The sequence below is a fragment of the Lepeophtheirus salmonis genome, chromosome 7 (genome assembly GCF_016086655.4).
Source record: "Lepeophtheirus salmonis chromosome 7, UVic_Lsal_1.4, whole genome shotgun sequence".
In the NCBI taxonomy this organism is placed as follows: Eukaryota; Metazoa; Arthropoda; class Copepoda; order Siphonostomatoida; family Caligidae; genus Lepeophtheirus; species Lepeophtheirus salmonis.
Genome location: NC_052137.2, coordinates 35,882,047 through 35,903,016, shown reverse-complemented (window position 1 = coordinate 35,903,016; position 20,970 = coordinate 35,882,047). Strand labels below are relative to the sequence as shown.

The 20,970-nt window shown below is 30.5% G+C and overlaps 1 protein-coding gene across 1 annotated transcript in view; it reads left to right on the top strand.

Moving 5' to 3' along the window:
• RhoGEF64C (Rho guanine nucleotide exchange factor at 64C) overlaps positions 1-20,970 on the top strand; it is a 130,851-nt gene that overhangs the window by 87,984 nt on the left and 21,897 nt on the right. The window contains exons 2-3 of the mRNA XM_040717246.2: positions 530-639; positions 15,782-17,669. Of these exons, the coding sequence (XP_040573180.1) occupies positions 574-639; positions 15,782-17,669 (1,954 nt within the window). The 5' untranslated portion in view covers positions 530-573. The remainder of the gene's footprint in view (positions 1-529; positions 640-15,781; positions 17,670-20,970) is intronic.

Here is a 20,970-nt window from a genome sequence, read left to right as displayed (position 1 = left end):
GGACACAAACTTGATCTAATGCAGTTTTTTGTAGTATTCACAGTAGAAAAAAATCTTTGTGGAGAGGTACATTTTTTAAATACAAAACGGGACCATAATTAGGGTGTCTTATATAATAACCATTCAGTGAACAAAAGTAAGTTGGACATATTTTTTTAAACATTTTTTTTTTCCTTAGAATTTCAAATGACAATTCCTGGATTTTGATATATTACGTATATTGATAGTTACATAAGAGTTAATACATGCATAAAATAAGGAGTAATTCAAAAACACGTTTTTGAAGCCTAATTAGGACTATAGGTACTTAAAGCCATATCTACATAACATACGCTTAAACTTGCTCTTCCTTGTACATATTTTTATAGATGGATAGATACATACGAGATAGATAAACGGTCTTTAAATATTCATTCTTGTGATGAGAAGAGGCTCAGCATGTAGTTTTATAAAGTCAGTTTTATTTATTTTTTGGAACAAAATGATGGATTTTCACAAAATAATAATAATATTTTATATTTTTCCACAGATGTATGATGAAAACAGACGGTCCAAAAGAAAAGACGAAGAAGAATGAAAAAAAGAAATTTAAGTCCTTCCTTTAGGGAAACCATGTACTATCAACATGGATACCCCCTGGTGAGTACTTCAATCATGATCTTAAGGTCATAGAAAATGTTTATTTTTGGAAAAAGGGGATGTGGGAAAATATTTATATATTATACAAATAAATAAATTGCAATGTTCATATCTATGTACATATACAAACAGGGGTGACATATATATAATGATTTGCAGGCTATAAACTTGTCGGATCCAATATAAATTTTCTATTTGGTTAGGAGTTGCAGTTTGGATCCGGTATTAATCATATTAAACCTCGGTTAGACAATGACAGTGCAAGGATGTTTCACCCTCGGGATTTTCTCCCTCATATCAATATTAAGGCAAAAATATATCTGATGACATATGATTTAAGGTATATCATGTGTCTTTACCGACTTGAAGTCATTTGCATTCATTAGCGTAACATGAGCACATTAAAATAAAGTTTAATATATTTAAAATAGAAAATATCATCCATGAATGTTGAACCACTTTGATAATGAGCTTGAACTGACTTTTTAAACCCTATGAATTAATCCTTGAATTATAAAGTACATTATGTGTCTCAATTCAGAGCTTTTACTTTTTTGTTATTAGAGCATAACCACAAACATAATAATGTTTAACTCTAATAAAAAATTGGCTTGAACTCATTATAAAAAGGTGCCCCTCTCATGATTGAACGTTTTTCTATTTTAAATTTATTAAAATGTCGTCCTTCCGAGTTATTCCATGTAATAAAATAAATTACAAAGGACTTTTATCGAAGGTAGACGAATTTTAAGGGCAAACAAAACATTTATTGTATAATATGTATACAATTGTCAACCATGAGAATGTTTTTGAAAAGAAACCCAGCTGTTTCAGAGTAATAATGACTCAATGGATCATCATGAAATTCTGTAATTGTCACTCAAAACCATATAAATTTGAAGACCTGGCTCACCACTCAAAATGTTTGTAGGGATAGTTAGCTGTGAGTATGGCGTGATGAATCGACAAATGTATACTTGATGAATTTTATATGCACTGAACTCGTTTTAATGAGTCAGTTTTTGTCATTAGTTAAAGTAGGCCTTTTCATCCTTATATTATTTGTATTCTTCCTGATTCTTTTTCGTGCAATCCATTCACATTAAAAAATGAGGGTGGTAAATCAAGTCTTATATATGAAATAGCTCAAAATATAATTTTATCAAAGATACAATCTTCCGTGAAGTGGGTATAAATGTACAAAGTAGGCTTTTTAGGTTATTTTTCTCCTAGGTAGCTACATACATGGGTAAAGGATTACCCAATACTTTGGAGAAACGAGTTATCTTAACATCCTCATATCATTTTCATATAAAAAAGAAATATAATCAGGAAGTTTAAAAACGCATTATTTTCCTCAAATATTATTCTTTTTTTGTGTTTAAAAATGTCGTTGTAAAAATAATTGATTTAAATGGGGTTTTGTTTTTTTGTGTGTATCTTAATATTGCAATATAAATACATAAGGAAGTGATTGGGATCCTCTTTGTTCGGACGAATTAACTGTATCCCCCATGTTCAAGTTGGGTTTTGGTACAAACAAAGTAGAACTTATAATAATTTTATACGGAGAATTAACAGTTGTTCCAGTTAAAAGAATAGTAGAGAGATTGAAAAACCATTACTACAAAGTGGAATTATTATAAAATCATTTGACGAAAATTCTCATTACTAAAATGCATTCTCTGGCACACTATAAAATAAAATGTCCAAAGTTCCTTCAATCTCTATTAATTACTCAAAATTAAATGATAGTATAGATTTATACTGGGTTATTAAAATTACCGAGGTTATAGTTAGATAATAATGTTTACATGGGCTCTCAAGTTTTGAAATTAATTTGAGCTAAGATTTAATGTGACGTCATTCCACGGGGATCTCAAATATAAATATAAATATTGACACCTGGTCAAACATAAAACGACCCATATGGCATATTTTGAGGGCTGAGGACAGGGTTGGTTAGATTCCATTTGAAACAATATGATTTTTAATTAGCCATTTAATTCTGATTGACGATGGAGTAAAAAGGGATTATAATTACTATGTTTGGTGTGAAATTATTACAGTGAATGGAAATGGCAATTGCACGAAACTTGAGAGCCCTGGTTTACCATAAACACATTGTAACTTGTACTATGTATATTTAGTACAAATTACAAGTTGTTCATAATACATTCATGAACACAACAAATTAAGGTGGGTCTTTTTTTTAAGTAAGGTCATTTAAATAATAAAGTCAAAAACTCTTTCTGAAAAGAGAAAAAGTCATCAGATAAATATTACTGAGAAAAAAATTGTCAGAAAAAATAGAATGTCAGTGAGAAAATTTGAAAAGAAATCAATACCCCTCTCGAAAGAAAAATCCTTGTGATGACCCTGAACATATTCACGGATATGAATGTGACGCCATCTACAAATATAGTCACTTGTTACTCGTCAGTAATAGTGGTTTTTACAAGTCACTGAGAATGACTGTTTTCGTTGTAATATGGAAGGGAACTATGGTAAAGGTTGGTGATTCAAACAATATGTTTGTGCTTGATATAGGAACATCTGCAAAATATTCAATTACGGAAGTTATAAACTTAACATCCTCGTAATTTTACCAACGGAAGTGTTTTTATCAAACTACGATTTTTTATCTAATTTATTGCAGGACCAAAGCACAAAAAGGAAGTAAACTTTATAAATGTATATATATAATCAAAATAGATATTTAAAAAAAAAAGAATATTTTTTGTCATCAAACATACCTGCATCGTCATCCTCCTCATCCTTGAGTGCACGTGACTCTTGTACTATTTGATATAGTTACTTAGAGATTAACGTCTATTTTAGCCATTATTCATATAATACATAAATATTTTTATGTATTATATTATTATAAAAGAAACGCATTAATTGCAAAAATATCCACATAAATCATTATGCAGGCCTTGAAAGTGTCTTACATGGGCTGCACATCTAAATATATTTGTATTAGTTCAATTCGGTATCTCTGTAATATGTAATTTTGACAAAGGGGCACATTTCTGGCATTCAGTACGAGCCTCCACACAAACAAATACATATATGCCTAATGTCTATGGTATATTTATAATCTCATACGTATATATAAAAGTTCTGTCAATCAAACGTCAGTTCAAACTTGTAAATTGTCTAGGGGTTCTTTTTTTTCAATTAGACAAGTGAAATATACAAATAATGTACTTTGGTATTCATCTATATATATACATATATACTGAGCGCCATCTACACGTTGAAAGACAGTTAGAAACAGATCTATGTATAACCTTGGCTCCTAATTATTGTTATTTCTATTATGCTGCTTTTATGCAGAATAACTAATGGCTTTAAAAGGTATATTTATCCACATGAGATGCTTGATATTCATCAGCACGATTTAAATATCACACGGTTTTATCTCTTATTATTAAATGTATTTATTTATTTTTGAAAGTCATATTCATATATTATCTTGTTAGAATGTATTTATTTATTGTGAAGATTGTTGCTCTTCTTAGTTAATAGAGACAGACTTTAGAGTGGGGACCCAAAACTTGCAGTATCATGACTAAACTACGAAAAATTTGATTTTTATGGAATACAAAGAAAGCCAGTTTTCAAAACCAATTTGTGATATGTTTAAATACTATATGGAGCTATATTTTGTACTCGACATGTCCTACTTCACAAGCAATAACACCCTCGACACACCCAGGAACATTTTGGCAACTCTTGACGATGAACACTCTGCCCATGGCGTACCACACTGTCACGATGGTAGCTCAGAGTGAATACACATTTGGATGAAATGTGTACCATACATTCTTCTTCATGACAGTCCAAAGTCCAGGGTTTTGATGTCAGGGGTAGAAGAAGGCCGCGTGGAGATTGGCCAGAACTCAGCCATATTGTTATTGCAGAAATTATTTTTTTTTTTTTTTTGCCTCTATGGGCCTGTAATTGACTTTTTGGTGCTGTAAACAGTCCGGATGGAGATGACGACTCAGCACTGACACCGACATTTTCACAATTAGTGACATGGTATAAAAACAAAACTTGTTTATTTTGGTTTCAGCTGTCTTTTGGATGCGTAGTGAAACCTCTTAATTAATAATAACAGACATAAAATCATAATTAAATGCTACTTCAAGTGTGTAGTGTATCCCCACACTCCGGAATTCAATGTCCGTCATTTTATTTCACAACATGAGTCAATTGATTGCTGGAAATTATTTGTTCACAATTTAGAGAAGTGTCCTTTTATGTATGTTAATACATTGTATAGAATATATGTACATACTTATCCCAAACAAAACCCATTGTATGGTCTTACATAATATGTATATGAGATAATGGAGATAGATAGTAATCGGCCGTTTCTCTATATATATATATATAAATATACATCTATGTCTTATGACCTCCAAGATTATATTATTTTTCATTGAGAATAAAGAAAAGACATAATGTAATATAGAATACACAATGTTACATCATTCAATAAATATATTTATTTATTTATAAAAATAAAATTTGTCACTTTTTGTGGAATTTTTTACTTATTTTAAATTCTTTATTTTTTTTTTTTTACATACATATGTATATTTTTATGAGATATAAGTCACGATGATTTTTTTTTCTCCATCTCTTTGTACAATAACTGAAGGATCCGGTCCTACATGTGTACAATTTAATGATTATCTTGAAATGTATCTATGTAAATACTTCGTTTATCCCCATCCATAGGATAGTGTGAAAGTATGACGTCCGATAGGGGTTATGTATTTATCCCAGAATAAATAAGGCATTTGAATAGTCTAACGGTATATTAAATGCATAAACTTAATTTACTATGGGCAGCCGGTGGAAGAAACGAATATCGCACCATAACGGAGAGAAATCAAGGTTAAAAGCATTTTACTAGGCACCAATGTATGTATTATATCCTTAGAAGCTGATGATGAAATACTCGGAGATATCTACGTCATTAAATAATATGTAGATTAGGGTGGTTATTTTTTTATTTTTTTGGAATTTCTTTTTCCTACAATTTCATCTTTAGGTAGCACATTTAGTTTAAATTTTAATTCGTCAATAAATATTAAGAAAGAGCCTTAATTTGCATTAAATAATTATGGTAGGCATTATTTTCACTTATAAAAAGTTAAAAAAGATTTTTTTTTTTTTAAACTACCCTATGGAGCAAAAGGGGAGAATAAAATAAAAAAATTCTAAAAATTCAATAAAAAAAGATGCCAACTATACGCGGATCATCAAATTTTCCTACTTTCTTCTATTTATTTGGTCCATAGAACAATTTAAAAAAATAATATTTTCTAATACTTTTTATAGGTTAGAAAAATGTCTTTCAAAAACTATTTATGCAAAATAACTAAAAATGTTTTCTTTTTGACTATAATCACATCATAAAGAGTATCTTTCATTTTTTATTATTTGATCGAGATGATCAACCTTTAAAATGAGTTCGTAGGAGAATACAATGTTGCATAATTCATTTTCACACCATATCACAACTTTTCCGCACTTATTGTAATCGAAATTTAAGAAAAGTTAAAAAACAAAGCCACTCTAATGTAGATGCTCATTACTTAGCCATGAATATTCAAACTTGATTTGATAGTCGAATGTGACATTGAGTCAAAATATGGAGTAAGACCAAAGGAAAAAAAAATTAAAGCCTTCTTAAAAGCATCTTCCACACAACTGAATAAAAAGGAACACCATTATTTTTTTTAAAGGCAACCAAGTGCATAACTGATTTTCTTCTTTTCTTTCCCCCCCCCCTTCTTCTGATCTTGACCTTATTTATCCAACAAACAAGAACCAAGGATGAGGGGTGGTTATCCCTGACTCCACCCATGATAGGTCGTGTCTTCCTTCCCTAGCCCCATTCTCTTCTTCAATTGCAGTAATACCTAATTGTAACAATCAAATTAAAATAATGTCAAATAACAAATCTTTCTATTTCTTCACAATTATAATATATATTCCATTGCATCATTTTAGTATAACTTCCATCACTCCTACCTACCTACCTACCTACCTACAGATGAGTAATTATAATTAATCATTCATAGGTACACACATACATAGAATGGGGAGAATGTTTTTACCATAAATGGTCTTAAAGTGATGATATATACGTTGTCTGTGTATGAGAGGTTCATTTATGAAATAAGAAAATATGAATTTTCTATTTCTCAATATTATTTTGCTTTCAGAGAAATGTATAATTATATATTTATATAATATGAATCAATGTTTGTGAAGCAAATGGACTGAAATTTTTCTAACGGTAACGCTCTCTTGATTTACAATGTTCAATATGTGTATAGTAGTTACATTTACTTATATAAAAACGAAAAAAATAAATAGAGTTTCATCTTTAATTACACCAAACTGAATGTCCTTCACAAACTTATTTTGTATATGAAATATACCTAGAAAATCATTTTATAAATTTATTTTTTACTTGTGATTTATTAATATTACCGAATCTACAAAGTGGTGACTGAAAGTGTATACTAGCATTTAATAACAAATTTATGCAAGATTTAAAAAATAATGAGAATAGCAAATAATAAAATAATCAAAAAAATTGGAGTTCTAGGTATTTTGATTTTAGAGCGTTTATGCTACGTCATGATTGTAAACAAAAATATCAAAACAGTATATAAAACAGTAATGGACGAATTTTCAAAAACCAACAACAAATAACGACACTTCATCTAATGGGTTTTAAAAAAATTAATAAAAAGCTGTATATCCAGAAACTAAGGTTGATATTCCCAAACAGTTTGGTAGTTTGCTTTATCTAAGATGGATGACTTCTAAAATACATGACAATTGATGTTAAAAAAGCCCAACGTCAGTTATTATCACAATGGGGTATGACCTTTTGTTGACTTATATTAGTTTGTAAACAAAGCAGCAGCGAGTGGCGCCATCTTGCAGCAAAATAGTACACCTCCCTGAATGCTAATATTCTTTAATAGTGATGGGACAATTCCAAAAAAAATCCTGTTACCGATCCGATGTAATTCTAGCATTTCTTAAATTTTTTTGAAAAAAAAACTATCATTCAATTTTATGGAGAAAAAATTCCAAAAACTAACAGAAAAAGAATTTTTTTTGGAAAAAAAAATTGAAAAATTAAACTAAATTTTTAACATTAAATTTTTTAATAAAAAAACAAAAATGCTTTAATTGGGGAGTGGAACTATTTTTTATTTTATTTTTTAACTTGGAAAAGTACTAAATAGTTAAATAGAAGTAATAAATAAGACTCAAAATCGCAAAGGAAACATTATTTTTCCAATACGGATTCAAGAAAAAACACCCGATTCGGATTAATCGTCCCATCAATATTATTTAATATACAATATCAGTTTATCTTTAAAATAGAAGACGTTTAAGCTACAAACTAAAGATTATCAGACCACCTTGCGGATATTATTTTTTTACTTTGCTCAAGCCATATTCATTTTACTCATGTATAAATTTAAATAACATGCACCTTATTCTACGTAAATAAGATCATAAAAATATCGCTAAAACTTATGTACATGCAAGTCTATTGAGATTAATGTATCGAATTTACGTAATATTTTTAGCATATTAATCCTACAAGAAGCCCTAATGTATCATTATATTTACTTATGTATTTTAAAGCCTTTTGATAAAAAATATGTTCTGTTGGTTATAAAAATATTTATAGTTTTCGCAGTATTTTTTTTTTCCATTCATGAATAAACTTAATTATACAATAATCAATCAAAAGGGTTATACATATTAAATTCTCAATTTTGAAGAAGATGAATAATGATTGACTTTTTTTTTTTTTTTTTTTTTTTTGGTTTTTGGTCCTCGTGTTGTACATACACAAACAGCAGCAACAACTAAACATGGAATAATTTTAGTTTTTTGAGTTATTAGCATTTACTTATTCATTTTATAATGAATGATTTACTCTTTCGCTAAATTTATTTTGATTTATGTTAATCATCGTGAATTAACTTATATATTTCTTAATTATAATTATCCGTGTTATTTATGATGTGAAAGTTTCTACGGTTATATGTAACTATGTAGATATTGAGTACTCGTTCATAGAGTCAGCCATCTTATAAGTCAAGTAGGAGTAATCCCAGATAACCAAGGTCTAATATATTAAAAAGTACTCATAAAAGATTTCCCCTTTTTTAAATGAATTAGATATTTCAATATTAAGTAGAACCTAAATCTTTAATGGGAAAAAATTAATTACAATATTTCTAAGAAAAGATTTTATACCTTTTTAAAAAAAATTGAGAATGAATCTTTAAAAAAAAATAGAGCAATTGTCGATAGAAGTTTATTTCTGGGAAAAGAAAACAAAAACTTAAATCTCATTTTTGCAAGGAGGGAATTTGTGTAAGTCACATGGTATTCATAAACAAACTTTAGAAGAATTGGGGGGTCAGTAAGGCCAATTACATATGTAGTTCTGGAGATCAGTCTTTCTTGCGACCTTTCAAAGCCTTGGCCTCTATATCAAGACAAAGACCAAAGTAATCAGAGCAAAGTTTTATTTCTAAATAAATATGACACAATATCAATTTTCTCTCCTGAGTAACCTAGTCTCGATTCTTCAAAGTGTTGGGTTTAGATAAGGTCAGTTTGAACACTATGCTACAAAATAGAATATCATTCATTAATTTGTGCACATTAAAATATATATAGGTAGGGATTTTTTTTATGGTACGGTACTAAGTGTTTTTATTAGACCAATTTGAAGCAAAATTTTATCGTTTTCATATCATGGGTCTCATTCTATGGGCCAACTTTGTCTCTTTCTACTTATACGAGTAATACACATGATATCAAACACTTTAAATGTGAAATGACGTCATTGTACCAATGTTAACAATATGGAAATACATATGACATCATCAAAAATTCATTTATAAAATTGTTTTTGAACTATTTTGAATGAGACCGACTTCTTTTGTGGTACAAATCAAGGCTGTCTTAGTTTGATTAGTATTTCCGGTCTCAGAGTGGTCTAGGATTTCCAGACCGAACTCCAACTAACAGTATATATTCACAGAGTTGTGCCTAAAAATTGCAATAGTAAGATTTAACAACAAAAAACGTGATATTTTTGGAATCAAAAAAGACAACTCAAGAATTTTTTTTTCATATGTTTTAATACTTGATTTAAAGATATTTTTAATTAATATATCTTCTTTCACAAGCAATACCGTCTTCGACACAACGCAACAACGAACAGATTGACATCTCTGGATGTATCACTTGTCCATGATGACAACTCAGAGCAAAACTGCAAAGTCCATGTGTTGGGATCAGGTCTAGGGGAGGGCCACATAGACATAGGGGAGAAGTCAGCCATATTTTTGATTCAAAAGTGTTGCTTCTTCTTTTCGGTATAGAGCTGTTATGGACTTTTGGATGTTGTAGGAAGTTTGTAGGGAGATGTCAATGGTGCCTGCACCTTTATAAGCACTGACACTGACCCCTAGAAGATTCTACAAGCGTTCCCTTTTTGTAGTAACTCCGACATGTTTACACTGTGAGATATGTGATAAAATCAAAACTTGTTTATTTTTGTTTCAACTGTTGTTTGATTGCGTAATGAAAACTCGTAATTAAAAATATGGGGGATAGGACATTATTAATTTCTACAGCAAAAGTTTTGAGTCCCCACTAACATGAATGAATGTAAATAAAAGCTTCATATGAAAAAGTAATAGAGATTCGAGGTTAATGAAAACTTTTTATGACTCATCATAATTGTATCGACATACATATTGGAGGCAGATGAAATGTCTGGGTTCCAAGAAATCAGCATGAATGTAGATATGTTACTCAATAAAAGACGTATCTGTCCTTGAACTCGGAATTTGTGTCTGTATCCATCATGGAAACTTTAAATGAAATAAATAAATAAGTGTACATAAGTATGTAGGTACATCCCTCAAATCAGACAAAAGTTCATAATAACCCATAAAAAAGTAATTAGAGAGGCCATTTTATGGGAGTATCAAAGTTATATTTATACTTATGTATCTATGTAGGCTGTTTAGAAATAAAGTAAGCATAGTAAATTGATGTGGTAATATCATTAGCGGCGTACATATTAAATCATAAATTTATACACATAACAAATCATTATATTTTTTTATTCTAATAACGTCACAATAGTTTCCTTTTATTAGGGATTATATCCCTTTGTGTGGGTTTAATTAAGGATATAAAATGCTCACCCATTTGATTTGAAAACTGTCCTGTATTACCTTCTCCCCCACTATCTACATTTATATGCATATATGTATATTTCTGAAGCTCTTAAGCAATATCTTCCATGGCCTTGTTCCAGTTTCTTCTTATTTTATTTGAATATATGTTTTTAAGAATTACAAAATGCATAAAATATATACAATATATATATATATAAAATTTGTAATAATGAGCTGAAGAAAAAATACATATTACTTATATCTGATTAATTGAAGCATGGTTTTATATATGTATATACAATATACCAATTTGGTCTTTTTGAATCATTCCAAGCCTTTGAAAAGGGTTGCATATTTTGCACAAAATAATTACTATTCATTAATCATATTTATCGTGTCTTACTACATAACTTCTTGGATTGAAATTAATTGACAAAAGAAAAAAGAGTTAATTTATAATAATTATTAATTCAATATAAAAAGAATGAGTCATACGTCACCAGAATAAACATGCTAGAGGTATTTTTTTATGGATATATTGTACAGTCGCATAGGGAGGATTTAATTACGTATTCCAGTTGTAATATCTGTAGATGATACGTGTTGTGTAAGCAAATTTTAAGGGTTGCAATTTCTTTGTCATAAATGCATTATTTGATTAAAATAATGCACAGAGGCGTCTGCAGGATTAAAAAATCCAGACAATAAAATATGTCAGAATTTTTTTTTTTTAAATATTTAAATTAAATTAAAAATTAATTTTTGAAATTTTATTTAAAAAAACTGTAATTTATTTACAAAAAAACAAGCTCCCCCCCACAAACACAAAAACATATAATCACGCATTATGAAATCAAAATTAATTATTGATAAATTGCAAGCAATTACCTAAATTTGAAGAATAGTACTACATTTGAGAATAATTGGCTAGCTACCAACTGATTGAGGGCCTTTTTTATGTCTCTCTTTTTTTTTGAGAAAAAAAGATACAATATATATAAAGTCGTGTCTATGGGCCAAGACAAATAGACATATCAACAGCTGACAATGAAATGCAGAGTCAAATTCAAGGAATAATGCCGTGATATATATAATGTTTGAGGATTTTTTTCTTAAAAGAATATATGTATAGGAAGAATTTAACCAGCCCCCTATTCAATGCCTATCCTTAATACGGCTGTATGCCAATCAATTAGATTGAAAATTGTACATAAAATTAACTTCTAATCTAAATAATTATAATTATATAATGTACAAATTTTGGGTACGTCCATTTTTCATTATTGTTGTAGCTTATAAAGGTGATTATTTTTGGCTAATCTTTTGGATGCGTAACGGCCATAGATCTACGAGAAAAAAATGAATCCATCATATTATGAAGTTTAAAAAAATCTAGTGATGATGAATGAAAAAGGTTCATCTTTATCATGGGTTGTTTTGTGAAGAGCCATAAACACTGGGTGGGCTATCTTTCTTTCTTGTTGTTGACAGGTCTAGACCTCCGTTATACATAGATATACAGATATGTACCACACAATATAATCTCTATGGACGTATGATTCAGATATGAAAAGCAACGGATTAATACATTCCATTAAATTTCTTTTTATTTTTGACAAAATATCATTTAATCAAATGAAAAAATGAAATGCAAAAGGTAATCTCAAAGTGTTTTTTTTTTTATAAAGGTTCATAACCTCTTTGGAATTACATTCTCGTACTTGCAAAATTACATAACTGTACACTGCATTAGGTACACACATCATGAAAAAAAGAAGGGCCCATAGGCTCTAATCGTTTCAAGACATGCATGTATCCTTTTGCAATTATAGCAAGTTTGTTAACTTTTCGTTAAACCAGGATTTTTCCCTTTGCCAAAGTACAAATAAAGACCCTCATTATAGCCTTAATAAACTCCAAATTTTAAGTATAGATACCCATTTTCGAAGTATTTGCAGACATTTCTAATCTTCTATCTAACCTCCATCGACTTTGATAATGGCCTTGATGCGCCGCTGGAAGCTCTCACAGGACGTGGTAATAATATGATTGGGGGTCATTGAGTTTCAATATTCATCAAGGGAAGTCCTCAGATTTTCGACATTAGTTTCCCTTGTCCGGTAAGCCTTTCCCTCGAAATGCGACAGGAAGGAAACGTCGGACGGCTTGGTATCTACCAAGTATGGTGGTCGCATTGTTTTGGGTCTGAATGGAATGTTGGTCTCCCTAAAGGACTTTGTTACCTCTGTTGTGTGTACCAGTGCACATTCAGGTTGAAGCTCGTGTATATGGCAATACCATCATAAATGACCTTCTTGATATTGTAGATAGTCAATCTAAATAAAGTATCGTATATCTGTTGCTGAGGATTCCACGCAAAATAGAGTAGTGATCTCGATTCTTATTAGCTGATAAGATAAATTCTTCTCACTTGTTTACGATATTTATGTATATAATCTCATACAACCAAGTTTTTAATTTTAAAATCTAATATTTACTTCATATATGCAGTTTTTTTTTTTTGTGCTTATTTTTATGTTTTATTTTTAGGATTTTTTTTTTTTTTGAAGGGGGGAGGGGTAACTCATAAATGTATCTGTATTGATTGAAAAAATCTAAAAAATGGTACTTATAAAAAGAAAAAATCCTCTCGGGAATTCTTGATTCTAATTACTTCCATCAGACTCAAAAATTCCTATTAAGTTGATATCAAAAAAGGAAAGAAAAATTTGACTCCATACGGACATGTTTCTTCCATCCAATGTATTTTATTTTAGTAGAAAACTGATATCTGAGAAAACGTTGAGTATAAGTGTATTTTCATTATATCCGGATTTGACTATGTTCTGTATATTTGTGAGCCCGCTCTTATGCCTACACTCGTGGATATATATAAATATTTGATTATAATTAAGTCAATTTAATAATAAGAAAAAAAATATTAGAATTTAATTTTAATATGAGGAAAATTTTATTTGTTAATTTAAATAAAAAATACATATATTTTTTTCATTTTTGATAAATCAAAATATGTTTTTTGGAGAGGATCCAATACTTGGAAGGTGTTTTTAACTATTATTATTCATTTCGAATGTAATAATAAGGAATATGTGATACTAACTTTATTTGAAAGGTTATTTTTGAAGAGAGGTTTCCTTTACTCAAATCATCAAATACCTAAAAAGTTTTTTTAATGTGTTATAATAATTATTGATAGATCATTCATTTTTTAAGATAAAGATGATGGTGAGTGCATTATATTTATGTCATCATGAGATATGGTGTCTTCTAAGGATTATAAGTTATAAATATGTACTAAGTAGTCTCAATCCATCTTTTTGTTATCAGGAGTTGATTGTTGATGGTACAGTTATGTGTTACCAACAGTTAGGACTTTTTTAAAAGAGGGAAAGGAATAGAAAATTGAGTAGTGTTAAAAAAAACTTTGAAGGCACTGTCTTGCTCTTTCAGAGGTTAGCCATTATTTTGTATAATAGAAAATATGCACATAAATGTATGATTTTTGATGTATTTAGAGAACATTGAGTAAGGAGGATTGTCCTTGATATTTGAGAATGTGAAAATAAGAGAGAGAAAGGGATCAAAGTTCAATACAATATCAGTTCAAGAACATTTCTTTAATCATAATCATTTACATAATTTGTACAAGAAAAAAATAATTCCTTTTTAGTTGCAATGAGTTTCCTCTATGAATGGAATGAACGGATGTTCTCAAAACAGTTATTGGCTGCAATATATGTAGAACCATCATGTATATAATATACACTGAATATGACACTTACTACCTATGCCTTTATCATCGGGTTTAAATTTTGGATTCATCAAAAAATACTCATTTTGCCACTATAACTGATTTACAGACTTTTCGCATTCTTCCTGTTAGTTTTTCAAGATAGTCAGTCAGGTGTGATATCATTCCAAACAGTCTTCAAAATGTTTCAAAACTCATTCTTACTTGTGGGGTACTTTTAACAAACTTTTCTGTCAAGATGTTCCCACAGTAGCTCTATTGGACTCAAATCAGGAGATTGAGCTGACCATTGCATAATAAATAAGAAGTGAGAGGCTTCTTTTCTTTTCCAAGAAGTTTTTGCAGAGCTTGGATATATGTCTTGGGTCGTTGTATTGTTGAAAAACAAGTTGTGAAACATTTTGAAGAATGCTTAGAATGATATTACAACCGCCTATCTTGAAAAACTAATGGTAAGAATACCAATAGTCTGTAAAGCAGTTATATAGGCAAAGGGAGGATTGTTTGATGAAGCTAAAATTTAAACAAGGATATTTTTTTACAAAAAGATGTGTATAGAGACCATATTGAACCTTAATTTATTTTCATTTTAATAGCCTAATTACCTGAGGATAAAATCATAGGGAGTTCGAAAAATAAGTGAAATTCCGTTTTTTCTCCAATTTTTTCTTGCAAGTGTATATTATGTACCATCAATGTACTTTTTTATGCGCAGTGTCGAAATCTTTTTTTTTTTTTTTTTGCCAATCGACCTATAATAAACTTTATTGTGTAATAATAAATGAAAGGAAGTACTTTTTTTAATGACAAAAACACCGTTGAATAAGACTTTTATGTTTCTTTTGGCTCATTTACTTATATATGTAAAAATAACCGGTTCTCAGACATTGTCTTAGCCCCATCTCTTAGCCATAAAAGTATGTAGAAAATAACAATACATTTTCTCCACTGAGCATGTTCTATGCATGTTTTTTTTTATCTAGTAAAAATAATCATATTCACCAAAAATATAGATAAAATTAATTTTTCTTCATTAAATATTGTACTTATTTCATTCATAAGTTTATTTATATATATATATATTTTTTTTTTTTGCTTACAGGATGGTGCAGGACTTGTACTTCGATCACAGTCACAGGGAAATTCAAGGACGGGTGCGTATTCCCAGTATCAACTCATAACCTCCCCTCCACCAGAGAAAGTAAAAAAGAGTTTTGCAGAAAAACTTGGTAAAACTCTTGATAAACTCTCTCCTGGGGGAAAAAGTTCTGAGAAGTCCTCTAATGTACAACAAGTCCATCATCCCTCCTGGGTTTACCAACCCTACTATCATGTCCCTCGTGTCTCTCCTGCCTATAATCGAATACCTCCTCATCAATCTCAAAAGTCTCCGGGTTACTACTACTACTACCAACATCCAAATCACCCATCTTCCGGCTGGCAAGAACGACAAGAGTTTTGTTCTTGCCCTGATTACATCTACGGCACAAGTAGTCGTCGCTCAAAGACTGGCCGATGCAAACGATGTCATTGTAAGAGAATTGCATTTGATGAAATCGCTCAACATGGTCCTCCTTCAACACCAACAACGCCCCAACAAGCCTACGTGCCTCCAGGAAGTGTAAGAATTCAAAGACAGTCCTCAAGTCGCACACCTATTCCAAGGAATTTGATGATTTATAGAGACCCCTATGACTATGTTCGACGAAGCTCTTCCTCTCGCCCAAATGAAAACTACTATTCTGAAGAATGGCAAAATTATTGGGAATCCTCGGATGGTTCCACTTTTAAAAGATCCGTCTCTCCTGCGTCACCATCTACAGCTTCTACATCAAATCAACAACCCATGGTGAATGGAGTCGACGTTAACACATCAAGAGTAGTGAATGGAAAGTCAGTTAATGGGAGTATCCCTGTAGTCAGTCCCACTGTCCCAGAGGCCAAAAGGGAGGATCAAAATATGTACAATTTAGTAACCATAAAAAACAGTAATAACAATAAGACTGTTCAGATTTCACGAGTGCAGATCATTGATGATAAATCCAACTCCTTCAAGGATCAGAGTACTAACAACAACAACAACAATATTATTAATAATAATAAAATCAACAATGGGGAAGTGAAATTTAATTCTGAGCCCTTAGAAAAAGAAATAAAGAAGGAGGCAACAGATGAAGAAGACTTGATGAATAGTCCAGACATTGAAAAATTAAAGGCTGTAGCTGAGCAACGTCTAAAAAAGTTGCAAAAGAAATACTCTCCCTCATCTTCAGGTCACGGAAACAATTCACGTTTTTCTCGAAAAATACAAATTGATGATATCATTTTAGAGGAAAACGAGGAGGATCTTGAGATGGAGAATCTGGAAATCATTAGCTCTACCCCTGTTGTTAAGGTTAAGTCCATATTGAAGAGACCATCGAACCAAGAATTCTTAGGAGAAGATGGAGGAGAGAATGAAAAGGGGGAAGAAAGGACGAGAGAAGAACAAAATGAGTCTTCTATTCCAGGGGGAGATTGTCCTGAGATAGATTTAAGTAGAAAAGTTAGGTTTATGGAAGACAGAGAATCCTTACTTATTGATCTCATTGATCCAGCTGATGGCGAAGAGAGAGAAGAGACAGAAGAAGAAAAGGAAGAGCAGATCTCTGATGAATTATCTGGATTTGATCCTCAACTGATACTCTCATCTCAGAATTTGGCTGATGAAATCCTTACGGAAATCTATGGAAAAAAGAGTCCATCGCCTATTGTGGTTGAAAAGGATGAGCTCAATCAGAGCCACAGTGTAGAAATTAGTCCTAAAGAACAATCCACCTCTTCATCAAATGAGTCAGCAAAGTCATTAGCAGACGAAATTTTGAACGAGTTATTTGGGAATACGAGTGATAATAGAGAGAAAGACGGAGGAGGGAGTGATGAAATGAAGAACAGCCTCAAGGATTTCAAGAGATCAGCATCAAGCGACTCAATTAATCCTGCTATAGTTGGTAAGTGATGAAATCATGCATTTATTTATACATTTGCCCCTTCCCTTTTCGGAGAATCTATCCTTTGAGACATGCACTTATTTTTAAAAAGTATGATTTTTTTTTTTACTTTCAAGGATTAGGAATGAGTGATGGCTGAAAGGATTACTAGAGATTTTTGAACGTACAAAGATTCATGTATGCAATTACAATGTATTTTTTTAAATCAAATTTTAGTTGTCTGAAAGTCGTCCTATAGCTTAGACATTCTTCAGAGTATGTAAATGGTAGTCGTAAACGGTTCTTGAGATTGATTTTAGTCTATAGAGTAGTATTTTTCCAACTTTTCAGCGTGTTTAACACCTGATAAAATATCTAGATCTCCAAGTCACTTCAATATTTAAATTTTGACAGATTTTTTAATTATAAAAGTCCTATACGTCTTAGAGAGAATTAACTTTAGGCATTTTTTGAAGATCGTGGTGCCGTTGTTGTGACAAAGACCAAAGAAATCACATTCAAATGTTCCTTTAAATACCAACAAACAAAAATACAGCTCTCAACTCTTCCTCTCAATTAACCCAAAGTCCCTTGTCTGTACGTCGGGTAAATTAAACGCCACTTATGAATACGTTTTTTTAGATTAAAAAGATAAAAACATTAATAGTATTCATTTTAATGTGTATTTGAGGATTGCAAAATTTAAATATGAATTTTAGCAGAAAAAAATTACTTAAGAAAGATAAGTAGGTAATCAAATAACTAAGAATTAATAACCTGAAAGTTAAATCAACAGAAAATATAGATATAATCATTCCCTGTTGATATCATTTTGGTGCATCGATTACCGTCAATGCCAAAGCAATGAAGTGCTTAGAGTTACATAAATATATTTAATACTAACTTTATATTTGAAGATGATAATTATTGTTCTTCTTGAGCTTTGTAAGTGGAAAAACTCTAATGAACGTGATTTAAATTGCAATTACTTTGATTGATTGATTTACGTTTTCTATTTTTTTCTGGATGAAGTAATTCTTTTGAAATTTTTACTTCATTCGCTGAGATTTTGTAATAATTTAATTAGAGCTATGATAAAGAGTCTGATTTGGTCTCAAACCTATAACTTATAAGTGCCTACTTGGTTTTGAAGATATAAAATAGAAATTAGCTCTTAGGCCCCCCTTTCATATGAGAAAATCGTGAGGAAGGATTCACAAAGGTCGAAACATCAAACCCATAAAATACATATATATTTTCTCTCTTTCATGGTATTATAAAAAACATCACAGACATAACAATTAGTGTTGAAGATATTACAATAGTACCTATGTGTGTATTATTTCTTTGGGTGAAGAATGAAGGAAAGTTTCTCAGATTTAGGGGTGTCGTATCAGGGCTAAGGAGTCATTAATGAGAAGGTTTTGAAATTAGTTCTTTAACATCCTTTATACATACACAAAAGTCGTACATTTTTAAAACAGACAAATCACGACATGAGCGCATTGTTTAGTGTGTATCTTGCAAAGCGTGACCAACAAGCCAATGATGACATTCAAAATCCCCAAGTATTTTTAATGAAACGTACATTTATTCTCACTCCTCTTTTCTTTTTGCATCCATCTCTCTTTGACACTCTTATTTAAATAGCTCCTATCCACATAGCGGTAATGAGCTCACGTAAACATCATTTAACCTTGCCCCATTCTTGTTTCTTATCTACCTAGTTCTAATAATAGCCTTGTGGAAACACCTCAAAATCTTATCCCTACCATAATCACTATATTCAAAATCTATATACTATAATCATTGTTTTTTTGTAGCCCAAAGGCCTCCTTATTTATTGTTATTAGCTCCTAGACTTTGGTTTAATAAATATGGTGTATATACACTGCACAAATTGCAATGGGTTTCAATTGTTATTTAACCATGCTTCAATGTTGTGATAGATTAAATCGTTTGATAATGAGACTCCACTGGATATCCACGGCCTTGTTGTAGTCCTTAAAAATAGAAGAGCTTCATTATATTAGGAACTATTTTTCTCCTCTTAACTTTTAAATTTCTATGATTAACTTATACTCATTTATTCTTATCTATAGGGCAGCTCTTTGATAGGATAGGCTCTCTTAGACGCGCTCTGAGATTAGAAAGTATCATTCTGTTCAATAAGAAATTGATTGTATCTCAAAATCATTTCTCCAAATAGAAAAATAACTATAGTGGTCGCAATTATATAATAGTTGACCAATAACTTTATTTGGGGAGAATTGTTCGACTATTATTTAATTAATAGCCCGTCATAGCTTTGTAATATTTCATTTGAATTCAATTCACCAACGTTTAGGAAGCAATAAGAGACATTAGAAAACAAATTGACAACATATAAAAATACTAAGACAATTGGCAGTTTATTGGGATAACACCTACACGCGATTTATATTTATATGTTGGATACAAGTTGGACCTCTGTATAGGATATAATTTATACATATATATGCAAAATGTACAAGTTGCCAATTCTGCATCTCATTATTAATTATTTAATTCAATCATCCGTCATTTTAATTACGAGTAATTAATTTATAATCTCATTTAATTTTGATGTATAAAATTACACGTTTATGATGTATTTGCAAATTTTATAACTTTGGCCATTTCAGCTTGATTATGGGCTACATAATACTTGTCAATTATTCATTTTGCTTAAAATACTCAAAATTTAGACCATTAATATGTATGTCATCCGAGGAACGTTGAATTATTTCATACTATTCAGGGTCCAAGATGGATATATAACTCCCTAACAAATTTTCAGCGTTACTCTCTGTCATTCAGGAGTTTGCACACCAAGATCATTCACAGATGGTGGGCTAAAGGGGATGTAGCCCCTACCAATTAAGGAATTCTTGTTTTTTACTAGAAAACGTAATATTTGAAAATAAATAATAATTTTCAATTTTTTCCCCAAAAAAGCTATGGATTTTAGAAATTTTTCAACATAAATTTAGGATTTGATTTTTTTTGTTAATAGTTATGGATTTTTGATATTTTTCCAAAAAAATTTGAAATTTGAAATTTAATTTTTAATTTTTTTTGTAAATAGCTATAGATTTTTGAAATTATTTTAAAAAAAAAACACATTATTTTTGGATATTTTTCCAAAAGAAAATCCAAAAACTAATGCCCCGCCCCAAATATAATCCTGCGGACGCCCCTGAATATATATGTACATAATTTAGTGTTGGATCAATCGCACGTCTGATTGCCTAATCAGTTCCCCCTGTGGCCCTTTTCAATATATACCGCATAGTCGGTTCAT